Genomic DNA, 16,545 nt, shown 5'->3' with positions numbered 1-16,545 from the left:
GAGTCCCTGTACTTTGGAAGTATAGGGTACCAGAACTTCTGATACAGGCACCTGTACAACCGGTGTCAGCATTTAGTCCGCATTGCCAGCAGTAAGTCACACTCGTTTCTGGTGAGCGTTGGACTACGCCAAGACTGCCCTTTGTCACCGATTCTGTTTATAACTTTATGTGGACAGAGTTTCAAGTTGCAGTCGAGCATAGAGGGAGGTTTGGTGGAATATACCCTCTAGAGGGCAGAAGAGGAAAAATACTAAAATCCATCAAACAATTTGTGGATGCAGTCCACACTTGTTACGTGTTGCATAGCATACATTAGTATATTTTGTGTTGGTCTAAGGCATACTTGTTAATCTATTTGAGATAAACACTTTATTTTTGTAATATTATTATTAGTTATTATTCATTCTTTTACAAGCTCTAGGATATTCATGCAGAAACTTGTTGCTTTTGCACTTTTTTATAATTTAACATGTTTTTGATTAAGGGAGATGGGGTTAGTCTGCCTACGTTACATAGTACATTTGCCTGTCTTCAGTGCAGGTACCTTGGGTTCTATTCCCACTCAGTGAAGGCGTGAATGTGAGTTTATATAGTTGTCTATATCTAAAATTTATGTGCTCTGCGACTGACTGGTGAACAAGTAAAGTTGTAGCCCACCTTTTGCCCAGAGTCACCGGCGTCTGTCCTCCAGCACCCCGTGAGCCTCAATGAATAGAAGTCAATTTGGCCGTATGTTTTGCTTTCATGGTTAATAACATCCATCCATTTTGTTCACCACTTATCCTCACGAGGGTCAACGGGCAGGAGGGAGGGTACACCCTGAATTCGTTGCCAGCCAATCGCAGGGTACTTTGAGACAAACAGACGCACTCACAATCACACCTAGGGGCAATTTAGAGTGTCCAATTAATGTTGCATGTTTTTGGAATGTGGGAGGAAACCGGAGTGCCCGAAGGAAACCCACGCAGGCACAGGGGAGAACATGCAAACTCCACATAGGCGGGTCCGGGATTGTACCGGGGACCTCAGAACTGTGAGGCCAACACTTTACCAGCTGCGCTCCGTGGTTAATAACATGTCTTTGATATTCCTTTTGTCAATATAAGGATTCAGATGAAAAATTTCATCTCACGTCAGTTCCCCTATTATTTATTTGTCAATTTTTTTTGTCTTGCTGAAATTAATGAATATAAACTACTTTTATCTTGGAAGGCCCTTTCTCATGCAATTGAGCCTCTGCACTTCCCAGCTTTTATATTTCATGAAACTCTGAACGTATAATAAACCAAGTCACTAACTTACACTTGTAGATTTATTTGTACATGAATCAGGCAAATATGTCATGATGACAGTAATGTATACTTATCCTTTTAGGGGCCAGTGGCTGGGGCTCTTACCATGGTCGCTGGGGCTTTGAGACCTTTAGCCACCGAAGGGCCTGCATGATGCGTGGTTGGGCTTTGGAGAAACTCAATGGCCTGCGCTACCCACCATATGGAGATAATAAACTGAGCTGGCTGCGCTGGACCACCTCACCCAAGGCGACTTGCTTACTTATGTGACAGCAGACAGTTTATTTAGTTTGTATGAATACATTTGTGTGGGAATATATTTGGATCAAAGTATTGTTCAGTATCCATTTAGTAACTGTCACAATATTAACTCGTGACGTTATTGAGTTTGTAAATCCTTAAAATGATTTCCTGGAACTGTATTTTCACTATGTATCTTTTTTAGGGTTAGGTTAGGAACTTAATGCTGAATTTCATGCTAATTTTATACAGTCGCTGAAATACAGTAAGTATATCACACATCAAAATTTTCTCAAAAATATTTCCAAAAGTGCTATTGACATCACATTTTCACCAGATGTTAGAAACACAAGTAATCTATACATACAAACAAAGCAGAGCAAATAAGATCAGAAATAAAGTTGTGTCTAATGTGAAATGATGGAAAAAGTATTGAACAAGTTAACTGGTATTTGATACTTTGCATGCAATGACAGTTTAGAGCAAGGGTGTCAAACTCATTTCACATTGTAGGTCACATACAGCCTCGGTAGATGTCAAGTGGGCCAGACATTTAAAATAATACCATACTCTGCTATAAATAACCAAAATATCATGCCTTTCCTTTGTTTTGGTGGAAAGAAGCACAAGAACATTAGGAAAATGTTTGAACATTCCTTTTACCAAACATTTCATGAAACACCTCAGATTTCCTTAGACAAATGTGCAATTTTCTTTTATCATTCACATGTATGCACTGGTCCCACTGATTTTACAAAGGCAAAAACTTTAACAAGTATTAGGTTTTGAAAAATATAGTAATGCACTTTAAGATTAAACGAGATTTATAAAGAAAGGAATTTTTAAACCATTTACACATATGCATATAAAATCTAAATTTAATCCCTGCTACACTTTACAAACTAACGAGACTCCTATTTAATGTGTAAAGAAGAAAGTATTGACATTTCCTCTCAATGTGTAAACTTCATACATGAAACACACAAACACATACAATACATACTGAAAGTTCATGGAATTGCATGAACAGTAGAATTCCACCATACTTTTTTGTAGTGAAGTTGCTGATTAAGGAATACAAGAGTTTGAACTTAAAGTAGTTCAAGAGATGTTGCTGCATCCTGTGTATGAAAGTGTGAGACTGTAAAGTGCTGAGTGTGTGACTGGTGGAACGAAACAGGGTATGTGGTGCAAGAATGTGCAAGAAGGGAATGTTTTAGAACAGACGGTGGTAACTGCTAGAAGGGTGCGGAGACGAGAGGACTCAGAGGCAGTTGGTGGAAAAACTACTGTCAGGAAACCACCACCAGGAGGAGCCAGCACGCGATTCTGTAGGGGAGGAGTCGGGCCAACATCCGGCGGAGCAAAGGAGACCAATGAGAGAGCGCCAAGGATACCTGCAGGAGACACAGAACCAATAGTGAATCAGTAGATTGTACTTTAAAATTGTTCTGGGAAACTGGATGTAGAGTACGTCTGCTGGTGGCAACAGAGACGTACAGGGTTGTAAATGAGAGGGACCCGAGACCCAGGTGTGTGTTGAAGGAATAAATCCACTCGTGTGTGAAAATGCCGGCTTCCTGATACCTTTCTATTGCAGAACGAGCGCGCGTATTGTTGGATGAGTGGCAGTTGGGGAAGGTCACAAATTGGAGTCAGATTACTAATTTAAGTTAATGATGATTTAGAAATAAATTTCCAACACTGACTAACATTGAACTGGACATTTTTTTAATCACCACAGTAAGGATTCATCTTCATAGAGCTGTTTATTCAATGCAAACAGTATCTAAGGCATCATTTTAAAGGCGTTAGTCTAGTCTGGACTTGTTTTTGTTCCTGATACTTGGCATCTTTTGGCCTGTACAAGTCCATCAATACCATGTGCCATGTCCTGGCGAGCTGTCACTTTCAGAATGTCATTTTCTGTAAGTGCTTGTTTGTGAGCCTTGAACACCTTTTGGTGTTATTGATATTCATTACAAAGAAAATTTATTCACAAAGGCAGGTTGTCCCAAAAATGCACACATTTTAGCAGCCAGGGCTCTTAAGTTGGGGTATACTGGTAGTAGATACTGATAAAATTTGTCCTGACCTACCGAGGCAAATTTGTGCTTCAAATCTGCATCACATTGCAAAACAATTATTTCTAGCTGGATTTCAACCAGCAGATCAGAAGCTTTAACTGTGAAAGGTGAGCGAAATAAAATGTAAATAATAAGGCCAGTTGTGGCACGTCTGTCATGTCAGTTCTCTCGTCAATTGCAATGGAAGGTGCAACAAATGACTTTACTCTCTGTTTTAAGTGGCTGTCTAAATCTGCTGATAGATCTGAAATCCTCTCTGCTATAGAGCTCGTGACGTCACCATTTTCACAGCGCCATATTCCCGGTCAAAAAGAGCTACTCACAGTGTGGGGGACATTGAACCAGTACCAAAATATTCACACCGCCCGACTTGTTGTGTTGTTGGTTGTCACAACAGCCAAGGCAGATTTTCAAAGAAATCATTCTGAATACCAGCTGAAAAAAAACAGAAAATATCGATGGATTCTGGCAATTAACCATGATGGATGGTGCCCAACCAAAATACACATACGCCTCTGTAGCGATCGCTTCATTTCAGGAAGGAATTATTCTTCTCAATTTCAAATTACCAAGAAGTATTTATAATGCCAAGTTGGCTCGTTTGAGAACAATGCATATTAAAAAAAAAACTGTCGCAGAGGTTAATGAAGGTAAAAGTGTTACTTTTGAAGTCTTGGGCCAAGGATGTGTAATGTAGAGGATAAACTGCACTATGCACAAAGGTTTTATGCACAAATATTTATTGCAAAAAATATTTAAGTCAAACAGTGCAAAATATTTATTTAAGACTGTAATATGTGTTGTCAACAGTATTAATAAAATGTAATGCCATCATTGAGCATTTATTATCCATTCGGAGCTGGATAATTTTGGCGCGAGTTTCGTAAATCTGAAAAAAATGCCTATGTCTCGTTTTGAAAACAAACTCTTCATTTGTTTTCACTTTCTAAATGTCTAACGGTATCGGACAAGACTCTGGGCGTCATGCTAAAAGACATATTTTCATGTTGTCTCCAACCGACTTAGCATTAAACAATGCTTTGTTTGACCGGCAATATGATGACGTACACAAATGTCACTTGATTTTATTAACGTAGGTGCAGAGCTCTATAGTATTCCTCGTCAGGCTAAGTGAAAAGTTTGTCGCTTCTCAGAACGTACAAGTTAAGCTACCATCAACATGCATTGTTTAACAAAGTCACCATCAGAATATGGTTTCGATCCTAATGCTATTTCGCTAGCAACTAGGTAGCTGGCTTTTACCGCTGCTTCACTGACTTGTCGGCTCTGGACGAAAGTTGACTGCTGTTTCCTCAGACCCGCCTGGAATTCGTTCATCATATCTCTTCTCAGATGTCCTCGCAAGCCGTTATATTTTTCACTGTGAAGAGTCTCGTACATTTATTCAATACCGAAACTTGTTGCAAACACACCAAGCACAAAGGTTTTCCGTGCATTTCTATAAATAACTAGGACATGGTCCATTTTTCATTTAAAATTCTACACTCCGTATTTATTTTTCTCCTTTTGGAAAATGACATTTTGGCTAATGAGGATGTAGGGGAGGGGTAGAGACCAGGGTAAAAAGAAAGTCGTAACAAGCAGCAGATGCCACATTGATACCGTCTGCTGGGGTCCATTTTTCATTTAAAATTCTACACTCCGTATCTATTTTTCTCCTTTTGGAAAATGACATTTTGGCTAATGAGGATGTAGGGGAGGGGTAGTCTGTGGACCTTTAAAGATTTAACTAAATACTTCTTTTTGTCTCAAATATGCAAAGTACCAATACTGTTTACATATTTTAAACGTTCTGGTACCCACAAACATACATCCCCTATGTCACGGTTTTTCACTTTTCACAGGTGGTTCTGGAAGCAATCACCAGTGAAAATTGAGGCATTACTGAGAAGATGCTCCAAGTGAGGAATGCTAATTACGTACGTACTGCAATAAATAATGGTAAATGAAAAATGGCACAAGGTTTTAATCAATAAAACCTAAATTTCTTTAACAGAGAAACTACACCTGTTCGGTTTCATGTAAATTTGTTCTGCTTTTTTCTTACATTACATATTTTAAGTTCCTCCTTCATACCTTTTCGAGTTTCATAAATGATTGTCTCCTTTTTTATGTTTTGAATGTGAAAGATCATCATCCCTGTCAACTTGTACGGTTTAGCCATAGTTCATACAGATTTTGTGGTGAATCTTACGTATACGGCCGTATATCACAAATCATACGGATTCTGAAACTGCAGACCAAATTCTGTTCTCACCAAAAAGTTCTTGTGGTTTCGCAACAGTTTTTCATCGAGGTTGGTCGTGCTTACTAGCAGAGCGTTTGCGGTCGACTTGCTGGTGTTCTCGCACATCGGCAGGGTTCACCTTCCTCCTCCTCCAAAGTGCTTCCTCAAAATAGCACCATGACCCATTTTTCCTCCCTGCAGTGTCACCGGGAGTCCGCCGTGAGTTTTGATACGTTAGAGTGACACCTTAAGTTGTGTTACCTCTCTTACATGTCTTACAGGTCTCTCTTACAGGTATGTTATAAGGAATTTTTGCTCTCTATAAGGATTTTTTGGTAGTTTATACAGGCTGGCGCTCCGAAGTGATCATTCCAATTTGTATCAAAGTTAATTCATCACAACCATGTGTTGTATATTCTACCGCTTAAGATTGATTTTGGTGTTTGATATTTGTTGCTGTTTGTTTACAACCAATCACTTAATTATTACAGTGCGGTGAAAAAGTATTGGGTACCATCTCAAATTCTTAGTTTGGTAAAGTTTTCCGACTTGAAGTTTAACAAGCAAATGTAATTGAGACAAAGGTAACCCAAGTAAACATAACACTCTACTTAAATGGTGAGTTTCTTAATTAAGAGGGGTGGGGGGAATATTCAAAGCCGCATGATCCTGTGAAAAAGTAATTCCTTTTGATAAAAGTGATACATCGTAACATTTATCAATTATAACAACCCAAAAACACCATAAAACAACTGTATAATTAACAGCTTGCAAACCACGAACTCAGTCAGTTGACCTTCAACTCAAACTTTTCACATGGCATGATTGGTCCAGCTTTGAGTAATCCCTCATATAATGGATAGATTCCATCAAAAACAATGTAACATACAAAGTGGGTGATGGTGTCATTGATGGATGGGCACTTTAGGTTCAATTGAATCAGCACACAGTTCCTGATTAACACAATATCAGACAAGTTGGGATTTATACCAGCAAAGGGGAAATAGCAAGAAAGAAAATTGTGCATGAAGTTCAATTCGTAAGGACACAATGGAAAGAACTAATTATTGTCGAAAATCTGTGTTCGACAAATTTAAACACAAAAAAATATCCAATTAGTCGCGTGTTGACGGATGAATAAAAATGCCTACATCCTGCTATTTGCGCCGATTTGCTCCGCCAGAGAAATGTACAGTGTTTTGGTTTCTTACATTGTATGTTGGTTTAATTGTATATTTTTGTTTGTTTTAATATATATATTTTGCTGCTATTATTTAATTGTTTTATTCCAGTTTCATCTCTTAGTATTCCAATCCTTGTAATCATCCAAAGCACATTGAGTTACCTAATGTATGAATTGCCCTATACAATTAAATTTGCTGTGCGTTGCTTTGCTGAGGCGAACAGACACCACATAAAAACACAAGTGTGCAAAGTCATGACTGGAGAGTAAAGAGAAAGGACAAAAAAATTGCAGATTTTGACTGTCTTATAAAAAATATATTAAAGAATCTCAAAATATATGTATATGGCGGCATGGTGGCTCACCTGCTAAAGCACTGGCCTCACAGTTCTGATGTCCCGGGTTCAATCCCGGACCCACCTGTGTGGAGTTTGCATGTTCTCCCCGTGCCTGCGGGGGTTTCCTCCGGGTACTCAGGTTTCCTCTCACATCCCAAAAACATGCTGCATTAATTGGACACTCTAAATTGGCCCTAGGTGTGATTGTGAGTGTGGCTGTTTGTCTCGATGTGCCCTGTGATTGGCTGGCAACCAGTTCAGGGTGTACCCCGCCTCCTGCCGTTGACAGTTGGGATAGGCTCCAGCACTCCCCGCGACCCTCGTGAGGATAAGGGGCAAAGAAAATGGATGATAGATAGATAGATAGATAGATAGATAGATAGATAGATAGATATATAGATAGATAGATAGATAGATAGATAGATAGATAGATAGATATATAGATAGATAGATAGATAGATAGATAGATAGATAGATAGATAGATAGATAGATAGATAGATAGATAGATAGATAGATAGATAGATAGATAGATAGATAGATATATAGATAGATAGATAGATAGATAGATTAGATAGATAGATAGATATAGATAGATAGATAGATAGAGTGCCCTGCTCATATCCAGTTTTGGTGGTATGAGCTAGTGGAAGTCTGGTGAATACCTTAGTCACACCTCCATCTCACGTTTATGTGTACGAGCTAGTGGCAGTCTGGTGAATATCTTAGTCACACCTCCATCTCACGTTTATGTGGGTGTCCCTCACAGATGGAGGAGCATAGGACAAGGTGGACATGGCTTTCACCATGACGAATGCGGCACGGGAGTGAGTGATAGGCATGATATAAAACTACTTCTCAGCTCTGTCCCTCAAGAGGCGTTGGAGGCGAGACTGGTTTAAGTTGGGTGACCTGAAAACACCCTAGGACAAGGACAGCTCTGATTTCAAACCCAGGCAGATGCAGCTCATCTGCACATCAGCGCATGGGCAGCGCTATCGTCTTGGGGACGATGAGAGATGGTTGGTCTTGTGAAGGCCATCCAGTTGTAAAACCTCTACTCCAGTAATTCAATATGACTAGTTCCCTCTCCAGGCAGGGTACAGCCTCAAGTACTCCACGGGCTCCTCCATCTGCCTCCATCATAAACAATGGTGGATGGTGGGGAAGGAGGCCAAGCTGCAGCCACATTCCTCAAATTGATGACACCCACAGGGCCACTATCCTGCAGGAAGGTCAGTTGAGAGGGAAGTGAGGAGTAAAGTAGGGGAGTACAAAAGGTTTGCAACTTGCAATGTTGGAAGTATGTCCCAGAGATCAGGGGAAGTAGTCAACGCTCTCTACAGGAGTTGGATTGATGTTCAGAAATCGAGGTGGAAGGGCAGAAGTATCTGGACAATGGCTGGAAGTACAAGTTCTTCTGGAAGGGGAATCCTGATGTGTCTGGAGATGTAGGGACTCTGGTCGGGGAGAAATGGATTGACCGTGTGGTCTCCAGTGTGTGTGTGAGGGGATCATCACGGTGAGGTTCTTCTTATTATTATTATGATTCTTTTCCCTTCAACTTGTCCTTTTAGGGGTCGCCACAGGATGTCATCTTTTTCCATCTAAGCCTATCTCCTGCATCTTCCTCTCTAACCCCAACTGCCCCCATGTCTTCCCTCACAACATCCATCAACATACTCTGTGGTCTTCCTCTCACTCTTTTGCCTGGCAGCTCCATCCTCAGCACCCTTCTACCAATATACTCACTCACTCGCCACTGGACATGTACAAACGATCGCAGTCTGCTCTCTTGAACCTTGTCTCCAAAACACCCAACTGTGACTGTCCCTTTAATGAGTTCATGTCTAATCGTATCCATCCTGCTCACTCCGAGAGAGAACCTCAACATCTTCGTTTCTGGCACCTCCAGCTCTGCTTCCTGTTGTCTCTTTAGTGCCACCATCTCTAATCCATACATCATGGCTGGCTTTACCACTGTTTATAAACTTTCCAGATACTCTTCTGTCACATAGAACACCAGACACCTTCCGCCAACCTGCTTGGACCCGTTTCTTCACTTCCTTGCCACACTCACCATTGCTATGGAATGTTGACCCTAAATATTTGAAGTCGTCCACCCTTGCTATCTCTTCTCCCCGGACCCTCACTCTTCCCCCTCCACCCATCTCATTCACGCACATATATTCTGTTTTACTTCGGGTAATCTTCATTCCTTTCCAGTGCATGGCCCCATCTTTCAAATTGTTCCTCCACCTGCTCCCCGCTTTCAGTCACGATATCATCTGCAGACATCATGGTCCAAGGGGATTCCAGTCTAACCTCATCTGTCAGCCTATCCATTACCACAGCAAACAGAAAGGAGCTCAGAACTGATCCCTGATGCAGTGCCACCTCCACCTTAAATTCTTGTCACACCTTTGGCACACCTTACCATTAATCTACTGCCATCATTTGTGCCATGTCCTGTACTATTCTAACATATTTCTCCACCACACCAGACTTACTCATGCAGTACCACAGTTCCTCTCTTGGTAGTCTGTCATAGGCTTTCTCTAGGTCTACAAAGACACAATGTAGCTCCTTCTGACCTTCTCTGTACTTTTCCACAAGCAAACTCAAGGCAAATAATGCATCTGTGGTACTCTTTCTTGGCGTGAAACCATACTGTTGCTCGCAGATACTTATTTCTGTCCCAAGTCGAGCCTCCACTACTCTTTCCCATAACTTCATTGTGTGGCTCATCAACTTTATTCCTCTATAGTTCTCACAGCTCTAAACATCGCCTTTGTTCTTAAAAATGGGAACTAGCACACTTTTCCTCAATTCTTTAGGCATCATTTTGCCCACTAGGTGAGGTTACTCTTGGGAAAGCAGTTTGGCACTCCGTACAAGCTTAACACAATGTGGGACCTTAACTCACATCTATATAGATTTTATATAGATCTATATAGATTTTACATTTTCCACATCTTATAAGGAAGAGTTCCTATAAACAGAAATGTCTCTTGTTCTTTGTTTTTGTTGCTATGTTGTTCCTTGTTCTTTGTTCTGAATGTCGTACCAGGGCAGCACCGACCCCGAACCCCAGTCTAGTGGCCATCCAGGCCACCAAACGCAAGGCATCCGGGTGGACAGGAGGACGACCCGGACGCCAAGCACGAGGGTCCCCACGGGGCGATTCGGGCGGACGACCTCAGTGAGGAACCAAACAGCGAAGCAGGAACCAGACCGAGGCAGGAAACTGCTCCGGACGAGAACCTCCCACGCCGTGGTTGCGAGACGACCAGGGATTGGTCGCCACCGAGGCTTGGTCAGGAGGCAGCCGTGTATTGGTCACCAACGAGGCCAGGTCATGAAGCGGCTGGGAGCCATCAGGAGCGACGAGGATGATGGAGAGAAGGACCAGAGCCATGACCGCCACCATCACAGCCATCCCGAAGTCTTTCCAGCTCCAGGATGGCTCATCAGAACTGCCCAGCTCCTGTTGCCGTCGAGACAAGGGTGTGGGACGGTCGCGGACCGGTCGCCGCTGGTACTCCTGGACAGGAACGTGAGGCGGCTGGGGAACTGTTGCCACCCCATGGACAGGAACGTGAGAAGATGGCAGCAACATCACGACCTCCTCCTGGACCTGGAGAAGGCAGCGGCGCCATCGCCACCTCCTGGACGGGAACGTGAGAAGGCGGCGTCAGTGCCACCTCCCCCTGGACAGGAACGTGAGAAGGCGGCGTCAGTGCCACCTCCTCTTGGACAGCAACGTGAGAAGGTGGTGGCACCATCGCCACCTCCTGGACGGGAACATATGGAGGTGCCCGTTGTCGACGAAGCAGGAGCCGGGAGCGACCGCTGACCGGTCGCCGACAGAGCAGGAACGGGGAGCGACCGCGGACCAGTTGCCACTGGTACTCCAGGGCACGGACGAGAAGCGGCTGCGGAGACGTCGTCGCCACCTCCTGGACAGCAACGTGAGGCGGCATCGGGTCGGTCCCCACTGCCACGTGAGCTTGCAGTGCATTCGTTGAAACAGCAACGTGGGCGTGGCGCGGTGCCAGATCCGTTTCCAGGGTGATGTGAACGAGAGTAGGCAGAGAGTCAGTTGAAACTGACACGTGGGCGTGTCTCGGGAGCGGGTCAGTTCCAACTGCCGCAGGAGCTCTGCTCGGAACAGCCAAAACTTCGACGTGGGAATGGCGAGGAGGCGGCTCCGTTTCCACAGCTACGTGCGCTTGGCGAGGTGGCGAGTCCGTTCCCACTGAAACGTGCACTTGGCGAGGTGGCGGGTCCATTCCCACTGCAGCATGAATCTGTGTCAGCAGTGAGTCCGTCGCCGTTGCGACGTCAGCGTAGCTCGGCTAGTTTGCCAGTCCTTGCCGGACCTGGGGCGTGAGAGCCGCCAATATGACGGTCTGCCGCTCTATCTGCGCCCGTATTTCGCGGCAGAACACCTCGTGATTTGGCGGCTCCTCCTCCCTCTGGGCTGGAAGCTTCGCCACCAGCTGCGGGTCTGCCGGTTTCACCGTTGCCGGCGAAGAGTGGGAGGGCGGTGTCTTAGTTGCCGCGCAGCGGGAGGCACAAGGGAGCGCCCGGCCGGGGTGTCTCCGCTGGCCGCCACGCGGAGGTCCCGGGTAGATGGGCAAGCGGGTTCCCTTAAACGGATTGGTGTACTTGTACCCACCGGGCGAAGACGTTCGGGTGCTGGAAACGCGGGGAGGTGGAACAAACTGACTGGGATGAAGATCGGGCGAAGAGATTCATAATCACAATAATCGGAGTCGTACTCAGGCAGCCGGTCATACAAGTCACGGTCCGCCTCATATTCCGAAAAGTCAGAGTCCAGAAGAATATGCGGAGCTGGACGGGTCGTGGTCGGGACGTATTCATAGCTCGCTGGCGGAGCGTATGACACTGAAGCGGAGGACGTCAAGGAGCCTACTCGGATCGGACAGGCTTGGTCCTCCGGCAGACGGTCAACCTCGCGTGGGTCCTGGCGATGCCGGGTATTTCCCGCTGGGTCCTGTTTTGGGGCCAGCTCGTTCTGTCATGACCCATCGGAACAGGAGTAGGACCCAAATGCAAGGCTCAGAAGATGCAAGGTAGTTCGGGGAGAAACGTTTATTATTCAATGGTTGCGGATCGGGCAGGCAGTCAGGTGCAGCAGCGGTAGTTGGGACGTCGGGCGAAGGGAGCAGATGAGCGGGCAGGCAGGAGTCGGTACACGGAAGATCGATCAAAGAAGGCAGAAGAGTTAAGGGAGTCAGGCTTACAGGGTCGGTCGGAGAACAGGCGAAGGTCGGTACACACGGGTTGACGATCAGGGATACTGTGCTGGAACGGGACATGAACCTCAATGATCTGGCCCAGACCAGTCGTCATCGCGGTCATATAAATACACAGGATAATCAGCCCGCATGAGGTGCAGGTGTGCGCCTCCCAATCAGCACAACCGCGCGGGCACCCGCACAGCCTGGGCTGGAGCTTTTTGTAGATAGACCTGAATGGGTTAAAGACAAATATGAATAATGACAAGACACCGTTATATTCACATGAATGGGATCAATATCGTTGAAAAATATCAATGTCAGTACAGATAAGATTACGCCATGGCATTGTCCTACGCTATCAGTGATGTAAACACATTAGGTTACCTCGACTTTGTAGTTTTGGTTTTTCATCGAAGCGTGCACACTTCCATGAATCACTCCGGCATGGATCTTCACACTATTTACCCGGTTAGACTTGTATTAGCGGAATAGCGGAAGAAGTCTGTGATTGGTCAGGAGAGCTGCCAAGTGCCAGAGCCATAGTGTGGAGGTGGCAGTCAGTGAGAAGAGGAGGAGCTACATCAGTGGAAGAAATCCCACCAGGACAGGTACTCCTACTCCAGAGCCAGACAATCTGCAAGAACAGTAATATTAGAGGCACGGGAGGCCAAGTGCTGAGAGTTTGATGATGATCTACATGAAGGAGAAAGTCAAAAGAGCTTCTTCAGGATTGTAAAGCAGATGGTAAAGGAGAGACATGATATTACCAGCTTTAACTACATCAAGGATGACCATGTAAGACTCATAACTGACCTCTTGGAAGTCAGGAATGTGTGGAGGAGGAACATGGAGAAGCTCCTGAGCGTAGAGAATGACTAGGATCACCAGGTGGACTCTGGCATGGTGGAGCGTCTGGCAAGTGGCAGAGGTGGTTAAAGCCGTGTGGGGCATGAAGTTGGGAAAGGGTGCTGGCCTATCTGGGGTGGTGGCTGAGATGTTAAGTGCCTCTGGGCCGAGTGCGATGGAGTGGCTGACAAATATCTGCACCACCATGAGGGAGGAGTCTATCCCTAAAGACTGGAAGTGAAGTATCTTTGTCCTGCTCTACAAAGCGAAAAGGGAGTGAGTGTTGGGGCCTGACTGCTGACCAGGAACGGAAACTGTAGAGAGGGGAGATGAGAATGATCAAGTGGATGTGAGAGGTGTCACAGTAAGAAAGGAAGAAAAGCAAGGAGTTGCAAAGCAGTCTGGGAGTGGAGGCAATCAGTGAGGTGGTAAGGAGATCACGTCTCAGGTGGTACAGCCATGTGCAAAGAAAATATGAGGAGGACTGGGTGAGAAGAGTAATGGTGATGACAGAAGCTGGCCCTGGACAACGTGGCAGGCTGCGAAAGACCTGATGACAACTTGGACTATTAACAAGCTTCCACTTGTTTTGGACAACTGGATCTACATATGTATCTGGTGAGTATGTCGACGAGATTTACACAGAAGAGTTTGAAAGCGTAGAAAAGTCTGGACGCATACAAATACTTCGTTGCTGGATCCGTTCTCAATCAACAATAAATCCCACATAGTGATGGAGCCACTCATATTTTTTTCAATACAAATACCAATATTTAAATAAATGACCGCTGGCTTGGGCGGCACGGTGGATCAGCTGTTAGAGCGTTAGCCTCACAGTTCTGAGATCCCGGGTTCAATCTCGGACCCGCCTGTGTGGAGTTTGGATGTTCTCCCCGTGCCTGTGTGGGTATCCTCCGGGCACTCCGGTTTCATCCCACATTCCAAAAACATGCTGCATTAATTGGAAATTTATACACGCGTGCAATGTTCCCTCTAAGCTGCGCAACTGCGCACTTGTCGCACACTCGCAGCGCAGAGGAAAACAGATGCAGCGCATTGAACTACAGCCTGACGTCTTTTTTTTTTTTTAAACACGCCTCTCATGGCCCCGTCGCACCATGAGGTTCTGGCCAGCGTCCTATAGCGTTTGAGGAAACGTTGGTAGTCGCCCATGGTCGCCGGGATAGCCCCAGAGTAGCATTGTTTCCACGCCAGTGAATGTCAATGATCATACCTCCACAGGTATGTCATCAGAACCGACTGCCTTTAATTTTTTCATCCTGTCTTTCTAACTTCCCCCATATTAATCATTGCCAATTCTTGGTCCTTCATACTTGCCTCTTCTACTCTTCCTTCTCTCTCATTTTCTACATTCATCAACTTCTCAAAGTATTCTTTACATCTGTTTAGCACACAACTAGCACCAGTCAACACATTTACATCTCTATCCTTAATCACCCTTACCTGCTGCACATCCTTCCCATCTCTATCCCTCTGTCTGGCCAACATGTAGAGATGCTTTTCTCCTTCTTTCGTGTCCAACCTGGTGTACATGTCTTCATATGCCTCTTGTTTAGCCTTTGCCACCTTTACCTTTGCCCTACGTCGCATCTCAATGTACTCCTTTCGCCTCTCCTCAGTCCTCTCAATATCCCACTTCTTCTTCCCAAGCCAACCTATACAGTGAAGAAAATACGTATTTGAAGTGCTCCCACTTAGAAATCACAGAGGGGTCTGAAATTGTCATCGTAGGTGCATGTCCACTGTGAGAGAGATAATCTAAAAAGAAAAATCCAGAAATCACAATGTATGATTTTTTTAACGATTATTTGTGTAATACACCTGCAAATAAGTATTTGAACACCTGAGAAAACCAATGTTAATATTTGGTATAGTAGCCTTTTTTTGCAAATCCAGAGGTTAAATGTTTGCTGTAGTTGTCCACCAGGTTTGCATACACTGCACGAGGGATTTCGGCCCACTCCTCCACACAGATCTCTAGATCAGACAGGTTTCTGGGCTGTCGCTGAGAAACAAGGAGTTTCAGCTCCCTCTAAAGATTTTCTATTGAATTTACGTCTGGAGACTGGCTAGCCCACGCCAAAACCTTGATATGGTTCTTATGGAGCCACTCCTTGGTTTTCCTGGCTGTGTGCTTTGGGTCATTTTCATGTTGAAAGACCCAGCCACGACCCATCTTCAATGCTCTGACTGAGGGAAAGAGGTTGTTCCCCAAAATCTCACAATACATGCTACGGTCATCCTCTCCTCTCCTTAATACAGTCACGCATGATTTCAAACCATGACGTCTTAGAGTATAACCAACAGTCACCTTGGAAATAGTGGTCCGAGCTCTTTTCAGGTCATTGAGCAAGTCCTGTTGTGTAGTCCTGGGCTCAATCCTCACTTTTCTAAGGATCACTGCGACCCCAGGAGGTGCACGGGGCTCCACTCTGATTGAGATTGACCGTCATGCTTAGCTTCTTCCATTTTCTAATGATTGCTCCAACAGTTGACCTTTTTTTCTGCTCTTTGGTTTTGGCCGTGTTACAAGTTTGAGTCTTACTGATTGTATGGGGTGGACAGGTGTCTTTATGCAGCTAACGACCTCACACAGGTGTATCTGATTCAGGATAATACATGGAGTGTATGTAGAGGTGGACTTTTAAAGGTGGACGAACAGGTCTTTGACAGTCAGAATTCTAGCTGATAGACAGGTGTTCAAATACTGATTTCCAGCGGTACCACACAAATAAATCTCATTTCAGTCGCTTGTATCCGGGATCTTGTTCTTTCAGAACGACCCACATTTTGTGCCCATAGGTGAGGGTAGGAATGTAGATCGTCTGGTAAATTGAGAGCTTCAGCTTTCGACTGAGCTCCCTCTTAACCACAATGGACCGATACAAAGTCCGCATCACTGCAGACGCTGCAACAAGACCCCGAGATACTTGAACTCCCCCACTTGGGGCAGGATCTCATCCCCGACCCGGGCACACCACCCTTTTTCCAACTGAGGACCATGGTCTCAGATTTGGAGGTGCT

At 44.8% G+C, this 16,545-nt stretch overlaps 1 protein-coding gene and 1 long non-coding RNA gene across 4 annotated transcripts in view; one reads left to right on the top strand and one right to left on the bottom strand.

The window, feature by feature from the left end:
- Nucleotides 1-4,224, top strand: part of aldh3b1 (aldehyde dehydrogenase 3 family, member B1) — a 140,865-nt gene extending 136,641 nt beyond the window's left edge. For all 3 annotated transcript variants that reach the window (XM_061845073.1, XM_061845077.1, XM_061845076.1), the window contains one exon: nt 1,376-4,224. In XM_061845073.1, the coding sequence (XP_061701057.1) occupies nt 1,376-1,563 (188 nt within the window). In that variant the 3' untranslated portion in view covers nt 1,564-4,224. The remainder of the gene's footprint in view (nt 1-1,375) is intronic.
- On the bottom strand, nt 2,827-15,576 carry LOC133513955 (uncharacterized). Its single transcript, XR_009798673.1, has 4 exons — nt 14,965-15,576; nt 13,039-13,288; nt 12,658-12,884; nt 2,827-2,930 (listed from the first exon to the last, which is right to left on the bottom strand). It is a non-coding gene; the product is annotated as an uncharacterized LOC133513955 (long non-coding RNA).
- Nucleotides 15,577-16,545: the final 969 nt, after the last annotated feature.

Source organism: Syngnathoides biaculeatus, chromosome 16 (genome assembly GCF_019802595.1).
Source record: "Syngnathoides biaculeatus isolate LvHL_M chromosome 16, ASM1980259v1, whole genome shotgun sequence".
Classification (NCBI taxonomy): domain Eukaryota; kingdom Metazoa; phylum Chordata; class Actinopteri; order Syngnathiformes; family Syngnathidae; genus Syngnathoides; species Syngnathoides biaculeatus.
Note: the sequence above shows the minus strand (reverse complement) of the source record. Positions and strands in the feature narration are given on the sequence as shown.